General features: G+C 36.0%; 1 protein-coding gene across 3 annotated transcripts in view; it reads right to left on the bottom strand.

The window, feature by feature from the left end:
- Positions 1 to 12,803, bottom strand: part of LOC134846864 (intraflagellar transport protein 172 homolog) — a 162,721-nt gene that overhangs the window by 22,784 nt on the left and 127,134 nt on the right. For all 3 annotated transcript variants that reach the window (XM_063864268.1, XM_063864269.1, XM_063864270.1), the window contains exons 22-28: positions 5,798 to 5,925; positions 3,985 to 4,135; positions 3,428 to 3,664; positions 2,703 to 2,890; positions 2,199 to 2,334; positions 1,750 to 1,918; positions 1,273 to 1,384 (exon numbers count right to left, since the gene is read on the bottom strand). In XM_063864268.1, the coding sequence (XP_063720338.1) occupies positions 1,273 to 1,384; positions 1,750 to 1,918; positions 2,199 to 2,334; positions 2,703 to 2,890; positions 3,428 to 3,664; positions 3,985 to 4,135; positions 5,798 to 5,925 (1,121 nt within the window). The remainder of the gene's footprint in view (positions 1 to 1,272; positions 1,385 to 1,749; positions 1,919 to 2,198; positions 2,335 to 2,702; positions 2,891 to 3,427; positions 3,665 to 3,984; positions 4,136 to 5,797; positions 5,926 to 12,803) is intronic.

Raw genomic sequence — 12,803 nt, 5'->3', positions numbered from 1 at the left:
GAGTATAAACAATTTCACAAAATCAGTTTTAAAACTTTGATTGATTCTTCATACCACTTCCTCTACTTAATTAGATTCTCATGATGAAAAAAAAACATTCAATTAAAGAGCATAACTCGACAAAATGCTACAATTAACCAGCCGTCTAACTTCAGTAGTGGTGAGTATCAATAACATAAAAAACTTGGTTGAAAAAATTAATTGGTTCACCCTGCTTGTACCTCATCTTGATTAAATGGTCATGGTGAAAACGAACCCCTGGATGTGCAAGCCAACCTTGACACAAATCAACTAGTAACGAAGGAAACGACCAGTCAAGCCAAGCTACTAAAAGGAATAGAAACGAACACCGATCGGTGTTAAACAGGGAAGGTAACACGTAACCAAACGTTATCCGAGGCATCTTGTATAAAGAAAACAAGTGCTAAATGCGGTATTGAACCTCCGACCAGTAGCCTAGGATTCTCAAGCTAACTATAAGCAAACAATAGCCAACGGAAAAAAGAGAACACATGAAATGCAATTTCCAATGCTACAGATCGTGATTAACGCAAAACCAAATGAGCCTAAATGAAAAGCTTCATACTATCACACTACGCCCGCAAGCACTTATGTAAAGGTTGACTGGCAATTTTCAGAAAAATTGCAGGTGAGAACATCGAATAATCAAAAAAATTCAGCGCCTTAAATTTGATTAGTTTGTCAAATAATCCAACAGCTCTTTTTACGCAATTTGAATTTTTTTTATATAAAAAAAGACATGTATGCTATGACTTCATATTCTTTATCTGCTATTCCTGCTAAATTCACTACGCTTTTCCAACTAATGTTTAATACACGGCGAAGCTGCGCTTTGCAAACACTGGCGAGAACACGACAAAAGAGCAGCTCTATCAAGTGACATACGAAAAAGTAGAAATGAGCCTCGAATTAGTAAAACTTCGGCTGAGTATCGGATTCGATCCTATAACCTAGATATTATGATTCTTCGCGCACAAACCAATCAGTCACGGATGCTTAGCTAATCACAAACACTAGCCACCAATAAAGCAAAAAACAGATGCTATGAAATTTCAGATGCTACAGATCGTGATTATAGCAAAAATGCACCAAATGAGCACTTTTATTTGCGAGTTAGGTGAGGAAAAAGAAAGTTCGTACTGATACACAACGCTCGCAAGCTAGTGTAAAAACAATTTAACGAATGAACTTCAAACGAGAAAGATTTCAAGTTCTATGCAGTAGGGAGGACTGTATTGTGTGTGTACTTACTCGCTGGCGATTGCGTTGCAGCACACCTCCACCACTTTGTCCAGTAAGTTCAAGTTCAACAGTAGCTTGGCCGCATTGACCACTGAAGGCATGTCCTTGGCCCAACAGTAGCCTACACACAATTCAACAGAGATATTAATTTTTGAACAAAGCATTTTTCGAGTTGCTATTATGGCAGAATCCCGAAAGGCGGACAATTTACGACAAATAAAGTGTACATTAACGTCTCAACGATTGGCTAATTTTTCATGCTTTAATTTTTCGAGTTTTTAAATGCTCATTCTGATTTGCTGAGAATCCATATTTGAGAGCTTTTTGGCAAAAGCTCATCTCGCATTGGAATGAGTCTCACTGTTGAAGGATTGGAGGTCCAAAAACGGATGTCGTAAAATAGTAGTAACATCGCACCTCTTCTTCCCCCCCCCCATAAACCCGCCCCTGTATATTGTCAATTTCAAAACAGGAAGGCTACGATACCTATGAAGCCCTCCTTGCTGTGTGCCTCATCTGTGCCCACCTCCTGACACACTCTCCGGGCATCTTCCCATTTGGACTGTTGCATGTACATGTTGACTGCCTCCTTCCAACTACCTGCCTCCATGTACAACTTTTCTGCCTCAACGAAATCCCCGTCACGCTTGCGACGCTGAAGAACACAAGCAAAATCACAAACGGTATCTTGATCAAACAATTTTTTTGTCCACAAACAGGGGAATAGAATTTTCTTTAGAGGGTTTTCAAAACATTTCCAATTTTATGGCGACCCCTTATTTTTCCTGAAGACGCCTTCGGCACCAATTCAAATGTTAAGTAAGGCACTGAAAAAACCAAAACACTTAAATAAGTGACACTTCACTTCCATGATTAACACTTGAAAACTTACTCTAAGGATTTGTGATTGTTTTGTATTATTGCAAATTGTGTACCTCTGCGTGCTCTAGTAGCATGGAGGTGTCGTCGCCCATGCCCAGTCTCCTCTGCACTCTCAACACATTGTCGAAGTCTTCCACACTCTTGTACATGTCCACTATCGCATCGAACATCTTGCCCTTCATGTACACTCTACAACGGAAAACATTGGTTTTAACGATCCATTATAGAGAGTAGCAAAGGTTCGGAGAAAAAAAAAGAAATGCAAAACTTTTGCCTGGAAAAGCTAGTTTTTTTAGACATGACTCATAACTTAACGTTGCCTCAAAAGTTTGATTGTTCCTCTTTTTATTATATTTCGCGATAATGACTTTCGTGAAAACGATTATTTTTTTGAGGTTGAATGTTTTTTATTTATGTTGAATAGAAAAAAAACGTAATCCAAGACTTGTAAAAAAGAGCTGATTAGGCGAAACAAAATACTGATTCGAAACAATTGAGTGACCACAGGAATCAAATCGAGGACCACTGGAGGTTGGCTTGTGTAATGAGTGTCTGACCTCTCGGCGTCCGAGTATCTCTTCTCGGCGATGCAGGTGTGCGCCTGTTGATGTAGGAACTCAGTGGCCTCCTGTTTGGCCCCTATCTCCATCAGATACTCGTATGCCTTCTCCCAATACCCTGCCTCCTTGTACATATCAATTATGTGTTCTACACTATTGCCTTCTAAGAAGTACTTCTGCGCTTTCTAAAACAAATATTCAACTATTTTTTTTATACAGTTGAACTGTTTTGTACATCTGTTCTGTAATATTATTCAGCATGTTTGAAATTTATTTCAGCTACAAACAAAGTCCAATTGAATTTCACACAGACTAAAAACCAGTTTGAGCAAACATATTGTATTTGAAACTCGACTCACTTTATTTCAAATACTGTATTGCAGCACTGCATTTCTTCCAAATAGTTCAGAGAAATGAGAAAACGAAATTGTTTCTATATAATTTATGTTCGGCGGATCATTATACTGACTGATAGCACTAAATCTTTTTTGATAAATGCCCCTGACCTGTGCAACACCCAAAGACATGTACACCTTCCCCCAAACACAGTACCCCTACTCCTTGCTGCAACTTTTCCTCAAACGTTTTCTAGATTTCCGAAAAACATAACGTTTTTTTTTTTAAATTGTTCGTGTCACTGGTGCAACCTTTCGCAGTTAACCTATCGCATATTGATTTCGAAAAAATAAAAATTAAGAACATGTCACGAATTTCAAACTCGCTTTCATATTGCGTTCTCTGTTTCCGGACATCAATGATGCGTAATATTGTCCCAATTTGATCGCCCACCCGTTGTAGCTCAGCTCATCTTCCCCATCCTTTCCCCCGCCTCTTCCGCTTGCCCGGTCAAAGCTCTCCTTACCGCCTGGGGAGTCTTTGATGGTCTCAAAGATGTCCTCTGCCCGCACTATACTGTTGGCTTTGAATGCACTTTTCAGAGCTTTAATGAGTTGCGAGGCCTACAGAAAATTCAGATATCATGTTTAAGAATTATTGAAACAAAAAAAAACAAGTTTCAAAAGTATTTGAAAAAAGCACCAGATTGCTTATAATTTTAGCCTCTGACTTTCCAAATGGCGCTGGTCAAATAAAGCATTAGGTAGGAAATCAACCTTAAAAATCATGAAGGGCACTTTTGCGACAAAAGAATCTTCGGTTGAAACATTGATAGCTTTGGACGAACAATAAATTCGGAAAGATCGATTAAAAAAACTTTGGAAAGAACAATAAAAAGAAAAAGAGTTATTTAATACATGATGTAAACTATGGCAAAAAATACCTGTAAGTATTTCTCCATGGCCATTTCGAACTCCAGTTGATCGTATAGGTAGTCAGCATACTCCTCCAAGAGATCTCTGGCATCCACGCCCAAGTCGTGTTCCCTAGCCAGACGCACTGCATTCGAGAAACCCTCTTTGTCTTTGGCCATTCTGAAATAAACTATAATTCGAGAAACCCTCTTTGTCTTTGGCCATTCTGAAATAAACTATAATTCGAGAAACCCTCTTTGTCTTTGGCCATTCTGAAATAAACTATAATTCGAGAAACCCTCTTTGTCTTTGGCCATTCTGAAATAAACTATAATTCGAGAAACCCTCTTTGTCTTTGGCCATTCTGAAATAAACTATAATTCGAGAAACCCTCTTTGTCTTTGGCCATTCTGAAATAAACTATAATTCGAGAAACCCTCTTTGTCTTTGGCCATTCTGAAATAAACTATAATTCGAGAAACCCTCTTTGTCTTTGGCCATTCTGAAATAAACTATAATTCGAGAAACCCTCTTTGTCTTTGGCCATTCTGAAATAAACTATAATTCGAGAAACCCTCTTTGTCTTTGGCCATTCTGAAATAAACTATAATTCGAGAAACCCTCTTTGTCTTTGGCCATTCTGAAATAAACTATAATTCGAGAAACCCTCTTTGTCTTTGGCCATTCTGAAATAAACTATAATTCGAGAAACCCTCTTTGTCTTTGGCCATTCTGAAATAAACTATAATTCGAGAAACCCTCTTTGTCTTTGGCCATTCTGAAATAAACTATAATTCGAGAAACCCTCTTTGTCTTTGGCCATTCTGAAATAAACTATAATTCGAGAAACCCTCTTTGTCTTTGGCCATTCTGAAATAAACTATAATTCGAGAAACCCTCTTTGTCTTTGGCCATTCTGAAATAAACTATAATTCGAGAAACCCTCTTTGTCTTTGGCCATTCTGAAATAAACTATAATTCGAGAAACCCTCTTTGTCTTTGGCCATTCTGAAATAAACTATAATTCGAGAAACCCTCTTTGTCTTTGGCCATTCTGAAATAAACTATAATTCGAGAAACCCTCTTTGTCTTTGGCCATTCTGAAATAAACTATAATTCGAGAAACCCTCTTTGTCTTTGGCCATTCTGAAATAAACTATAATTCGAGAAACCCTCTTTGTCTTTGGCCATTCTGAAATAAACTATAATTCGAGAAACCCTCTTTGTCTTTGGCCATTCTGAAATAAACTATAATTCGAGAAACCCTCTTTGTCTTTGGCCATTCTGAAATAAACTATAATTCGAGAAACCCTCTTTGTCTTTGGCCATTCTGAAATAAACTATAATTCGAGACCCTCTTTGTCTTTGGCCATTCTGAAATAAACTATAATTCGAGAAACCCTCTTTGTCTTTGGCCATTCTGAAATAAACTATAATTCGAGAAACCCTCTTTGTCTTTGGCCATTCTGAAATAAACTATAATTCGAGAAACCCTCTTTGTCTTTGGCCATTCTGAAATAAACTATAATTCGAGAAACCCTCTTTGTCTTTGGCCATTCTGAAATAAACTATAATTCGAGAAACCCTCTTTGTCTTTGGCCATTCTGAAATAAACTATAATTAGTGAACTAATATACTTGCCTTACTATTCCGTCAACTACTTTTCATGTTGTTGTTGACGCTGCAACGGTGTTTCAGTAGAAAAAAAATTTCTACAACTACCCCTATTCGAGTAACTGCAATCTGCACTCATTTTGTTTAAGAAACTATTGTTGAGAAAACTCCACATGATGTTCAAATAATTCCATGTTCGGGTACAATGTTAAGCTACGTTCTGTCTACCTGTAAAGTTTGAGGGCTCTGTCGTTGACGCCTGCCTTCTCGTACAGTTCGCCTGCCTTGATGAAGAACTCCCGCTCACAGAGCTCCTTGATCACAGTGTCCAGAAGAGAAGAGTTGCTCACCAGTTCCTGCAACGACACACAACATCACTTCATATTTCATTGTTTACACACCGCATTGTTGCAACCGCAAGCTTCTATATATTGTGCGAAATGCAGCTTTAACAATACTAGTTTCATTTTAAAGTCATGGGTAAAAACGAAGCTGCGTAAAATCTACCGAGCTGCTCTAAGTGGCAAAGAAAAAGTGTACAGAAATCGCCGTGTCATGCTGAAAAATATGCACTGTTAGCTCGAGGCAGTTTTAACCAGTGCACTAAATAAAACCTATATTCATATTGAACTTCTATACCTTTTAGGTTTCCCTCAAAAGTCGTCTCATTTAATATTTTCAATTTAACTCAATTCTGTTGACTGCAAACCGTCACTACCAAGACGTATCATATGAATTGATTATACACGCTTGAAGGAAAAGACACTTCACAGGCAAAAATCAGATTCAATTGATAGGTACAAGTGCGCCAAAATTGTACATTTCGCCATGGTTATGAACAAACCCAGAAACGGCCACCGCAGTGTAATATAATAGTTAAAGAAAAATTTAATGGAGGTACAAAATGAAAAACTTCTAATTTAGCGTCTTTCAAATTCAATTTTACATTTCGTCGAGCAGTTGTTTTCGAGATGAGCATTTTTAAAGAAATCCATCAAAAATAAAAAACAGACATCAGAAAATTGGTTGTATTTTTGCCTGTTTTTACACTTTACAGCATATATTATTGATCACTACAGTACAATATAGCATGGAGTCTATCTGTTCGAATAGCAATCTATTACAGAAGTACTGTACGCCCGAGTCAACAGTGATGCGAATTGCGAATGCTCTCATGCAGGCAAACGATCAATCCAACTTCGGGCTCTTAACTCAACACTTCTACACACTCTGCAATCGAGATATGCACTTAAAAGCACACAAGCAGACTTCGGCTCTTTTTCCTTTTACTCCCTCACATTAGCATGATTTTTACCTCAAATACGCATCAATTTTTTTATGTAACTAGTGGTTTTACCAAGTTGGGTATGAAAACTAAAATCTTCGAATTCGCCTAATTAGTCCGTATGCCAAGATCTATAACGATCGGACAGTGTGACTAAAGTTTTCCTTGTAAAATTCGCAGGTGTGGAGGTAGAATAAGAAAAAAGCCCATACTTTAACCCCTTTTTGCACATAGAACCACTTGCATTCTCCAACTCAAGCTCACTCCAGAAAATGCTGTCGAAACTCTTATAGAACACTCTCAAAATCAACGTCTCGCCGCCCAAAAGATCCCACAAAACATCTTCTTTATAATATGCGTTTTTAACTAAGTTCAATTCGCAAACAAAATAGTCAAAACACTGTTATTTTCAGGGGGTCTCTCATCTTTTAGACTATGCCTGATTTGCAGCTTATTCAGAATTAATTAAGCTTGAGAGCCTGAGGTGAATTGATTCTAGGCATGGAATCACTATGGTTCTGGAGGTGGCAATTGGTTTCCCAACATTGGATACCGGCAGCCAAAACCAAGCAGCTCCATTATGGCTTCCATGTCCGGATATTGTGCTCATGTTAATATCATGGCAGCTGCGCTTATCATCGCATTGTTGGTTTACATCATCAAAAACCAAAAGTATGAACAAAACTATTATTCAAACTGTCCCATTTCTCAAGCACGAAATTTTTCAGCTAAAAACTTTGGTTGGAACATTGTTTATAAAATTAATGTTTTGAAACTTTTCAATATTTTACATAATTTTTGCAATCAAAATTAAAGGAACAATAGATAAAAAGGAGAAGCCGATCTAGCGTCAGATTGCGAGTAACCGAAAAACAGCTGTGAGCTCCCAATCCTAGCTGTAAATGCCCTTCCTTTTGGAAAACTTTTCGAATACTAATCTCGTAATCATTAAAATAGCCGGGAAACGATCACGAGCACCATAGTTCCTTCTCATTCTCCGAGAAAAAAAAATAAAGCTCTTCTCTGCTTAAGGGGAGGCCAAGGAAGCGACCAAGACGATGGAGCAGGTGCATTCCGAGATGCTCCTGAGATGAACGACGTCTCTACAAATGAGGACGGACTGCTAGGTAGAGTGCGAAGCTGTCTGGACAAGTTGAACGAGGTAAGTAAAGGTTATAAATTCATTCCATCATGCTTTATGAACAAACAGGTTCAAAGGTCAGGTCGGCTATAGTCGAACATATAGGGGTCGAAAAATGAAGTAGGATTTTTACCCTGTTTACTCGACTACACGATATCAAATTCAATTAAGCCCACTGGAGACAATGGGTTCTTCTCTTTTAGCTGTTGATTTAACTAAGTTATATTTTAAAATTTAACAGAGCCAATTCTAGAGATAGTATGCAGGCAATACAGAATTTCAAAAAAAGTAAACGCTTAGAAGCAACCCAAGCACTGATTCTAAACATTTTTTAAATTGGTGTATTTTTTTACCATACACTACGAGACTTCTTTCTCAAAAATTTTACACCATCGATGTCCCTAATTCATTTCATCTATTGTTTTGTGTCTTTCAAAACTTTTCGGAGCTTCGCACCATTTTCGAAACCAAACAATGATAGCCGGTTATTGTGCAAGTAGCACAAAATGTTCCGACCATAGTCTTTAGAAAACTACAGTTTAGAAAGATCTCATTCCAAATTAGTGTACTTTTTTTATTGTTGGTGTGAAAAAAGGATCTGACCTGAAAAATGACTACAAAAACTAAATAAAAACCAATAAAAGATTTTTTTTCAAAATTTTTTGCAGAAGTTTTTGGTTCCCAAAGTTAGGCTAAAAAAGAAAAAGAAAGAAAACAAAGAAAAAAACTAAAACACACCCGAATACAAAGTTCCTCCCCATTATCAATGGTCAGAGCAGAAAGGTCTTTGAAAACAGACAGACCTGTGGCAAATCGTGATTGAACACAGAGGTGAAGTTACACTTCGCATACACAAGCAAAAACAAGACCGATAACACTACTGGGAACATAGCAACTTCTTATAAAACATAGCAAACAGACAGTTGGAACACAGTAAACGAATAAAATTAACCATAAAAAAATGTTTCATTTCACTTGTTTTCTTTGCAGAACTCTCAACTTTCGAATATCAAAGCAAAAAATGGATGCAATTAAAGCTCTTTCAATTTCCAGAACAATTTATGACTGGCACTTTTTTGATGAAATTGACCCAATTTGAGAAAACTGGATCAATAGGTAAAAATTTTCTTTCGCTGGGAAATCTGAAAATTAAATTCCATTTTCGAAATTAGAAGTCGATCACGTTTTTCGAGTTCTTTACACGTTTACTTTTCGATGGTGGCGCTTACCTTCCTTTTACCATGGATATGAATAACAAAGAATCCCTTAGTTTTTATCAAAGCATCATAGACCGAAAAAAAAACCTGGACCGAAATCGAAAATAAATCAGATGCACAATAAAAAAAAAATAACAAAAAGACAATTGAAAAAAATTAGAATAAAACTTAACAAATGACAGCCAAAAACCTCACCCAACACCCTATTGAAGATCATAGCTTACAGAAAAATGAATGTAACTCAACGAACAAGGAAACCGAAAAAAAATTACTGATTATTTCTTCGAAACAATTTCATCTTTCGAAGAAAACACACAAAACAAATACGCTAGAGCTCTCTGAAAATTTAAAATACTTTCAATCTTTTTATAAAATAACTCAAGGCGATAAAATGGGTCAATACTGATAAGAAATCTGAAACAAAAATCCGGAAAAAATTTTTGTAATTGGATATCGTAGTTTGCCATCTTTTTAGCAAATGAATTTGAGTTGAAATTAAATAAACAGGCGAAACGCAGCTTCGCAGCACTTCGGATAACACAAGCTGAAGTTATAACTCCCTTAAAAACACAAGTTATCAATGAAGCCGTGATTCGACTAAGCCGATATTTTATAGGTGAAAACATTTCAAAACAAATGAAGCAAAAAAAATATATAAAAACTGAATTAGACAATTAGAAGTTGACTTCACCATCAATGACGCTATATGATTGGACTATGTCGAGACTTTACGGTCGAAACATTTCATGAAGAATGAAGCAAAAACTTGCGACACAACAAAAGAGTAGCACTGCAAACTAGGTAATATAAAGTAAATAAATAAACAAATAAATCTAAAGAAAAATGAAAAAATTGAACTTTTGTTTGGAAAAATGGTAACTTCAATTTGAGAAAAACATTTGAGAGACAAACACTACCATTATTAATACTTTCAGTACTTACCGAGCAACCATTGAGCCTCCAGAAAGGTTAGAAGACTATTGAACCAAAACCAAAAAAAAACGCCATAAAATACTGTTGTCATAAACAAGTTTTGAACGATTAGGTTTAGATTTTGAAAATTTATACCACAACCGACTTCAATTCTGCAAATTGGCAGAAAGCACATTATGCCCTCCAAACGATACAAAATAAATTGACTAAGCCGACAAAACATCAGCCGAAATCATTTAGGCCGATAAAACTCGAATCATTTAGATCGATTAGGCGAAAAAAAGCACAATATATACAAGTCAGGTTTAGTAAATTTATAAACTATAGGAGTTAACCAACAAAACTTGCAAGCACAAAAAAAGTTTCTTGAAGCACAAAAAAAATCTAGATTAAATAGCAATTAAGCAAACAAAACAAGCAGACAAGCGATAGTACGAATACTCAATTTTTGCGGGGGGAAAATTCAAACTCATAAATACTAAAAAAAATCAAGGTGCGACAGAGACTCAAAACTCAGACCTTAAAGTTCAAATGCAACCGCGTTACCAGTAGGTCAAATGGGAAGGAGCCTTGTTTTAAAGATAACTCAAATTCAACTTGCGATGCAGAAAAAAACCATTGCATAATAAAAGTGAATAGATAAAGAGACAAATCTTTCTTGGAAGAAGTCGATGTAAACTTTCATTTGAAAAAATTGACTTAGGATAAGTTCTTTAGACCGCTTGAGAAAATATTGGTAGACTCCCGCAAACAAAACTCGAAACAATTGTGCTAAGAATTCTGAAACTGAAACTTTTTTACGGTCCATCCCTCTTGAAACAAACAAAAGCATAAGAAATTAATTTCCTTCTAAAGTATGGAAAAGGAGATGACTTCACCGATAAAATTTAGGCCGATATCATTTTATCGAAAAAAAAAATTAAAAAATAAATCAGAGTTGATAATTGTACAAATACTGAACAGCTTTCATTTATAATAAAAATGTGTAAATCAGAATGAAAACTCGTGCTTCCAAGAAGAAATCCAAAGAAAACCCGTACCAGATAACGTAAGTCCCTTCGTAAAATAAAAAATAAACGGAAATTGAGCCGACAAAAATAAATACGAAAACAACTCATCAGAACAAAAATCATGGTTTTATTCTATAACAAGTTTATTCTATAATAAGGACTAGGTATTTATTTATATTTGAAATTCCATAAAATTGACCATGACAGCAAGTTAAAACAACTGCACGTATTTCTGAATTTCGAACAAGATTTGTAAGAAAAGTTCTTTACGAGGAAAAACGCCTATAAATCCCAATTACAAGAGTTGTCGCATGTGTAATCAGCGAAGACCAAATAGAAGTCAATAAAGTTTTTAAAAAAAACATTTTTCGAATAGAAAGGGTATTTAAAAAGCAGAAAGGCTCAAAATAATTCTAATTTGATACCTTCTGACACCCAATCGTAAACAAATTAATTCTGACCGCAAAATATTAAATTTAAGGGTGATCAATTTTTTTGACATTTTTAAGGAAAAAACGAGCTGACCTAAATAAGTGTTATAACTTTGTTCATTGGCACTAAAATTATATAGATCGTGATTTACACAAAGATCAAGAAGCTTGCCTCAATTAAAATTAAAAAGAATTTTTTTGAACACAGGAATTTGGATTATTCACCGCGCTCAAATAAGTCGCGCTTACGCATTGAGCACCATAGATAAATTCATAAATTTAGTCCACCGAATTGATGCATTTTTTAAAAACCCCCATAACTTAACCAAAATGATTTCAGATTGATATGTTTTTCTGAGCTCAGGACGATGATACCTCCAAAGAATATAGAAAGCTCTCTCAAAACTATGCACTACTATATTCGACTTTATCTTTTGTATAATTTTAATTTTGAGAAAAATATACCAAGTGAAATTTAAAATCCGATTTGATAACTAATACAATTAACTCCGATTTGATAACGCTTTTTAATGGCAAAAGCAATAAGTTTCAAAGGACCATGAAAAAAAGTGAGCCACCGAAAAATATAACGAATTCATTGCATGAAAATTTCAAACTGAACTTTAGGTGAAGCAGTACTGTGGATCACTGCAGGAGAGGCAAAACCAGCTGATGCAGGGAAAGATAGACCAGCTAGAGAAAGACACAGACGTGTCCCAGTCACAGATCAAAAAGCTACAGAGTTAGAATTAAACATTACACTTAGTATGATTTTAGAATAGTCCAAATGAATCAATCATCTTCTTCAATCAATTCAGGGTAATAGAGTATTTCAGTCCCATAATCCTAACTGCAAGCGTCTCGAACGATAAAAATTATTAACATCATAAACTTCAAAAACTAGAACTTCAAACAAACTGATAGTTCAAATATCGCCCCTGTGCCCCTTACATACATCATTCTTTAAATCTTTCCATTTTTTAAAAAAGATTTCACAAGTGAAGAAGATGTGATCTGATTCTAGATTTGAAGGACAAAAATCTTGCCAAATCGCGTGAGTTGACAGAGGCACTGGAGAACCTGGACAAGGAGCTGAGTGAACAAGATGACCAGTTCAAAAACGACTTCCGCGTCAAGGACGAACTGAACAAGATTGCGAATGGAGCTGACAAGTTCCTACCCGAAGTGAACAACTACAAGAACAAGATTGAGGTTTC

Source organism: Symsagittifera roscoffensis, chromosome 5 (assembly GCF_963678635.1).
Source record: "Symsagittifera roscoffensis chromosome 5, txSymRosc1.1, whole genome shotgun sequence".
NCBI lineage: Eukaryota > Metazoa > Xenacoelomorpha > Acoela > Convolutidae > Symsagittifera > Symsagittifera roscoffensis.
Note: the sequence above shows the minus strand (reverse complement) of the source record. Positions and strands in the feature narration are given on the sequence as shown.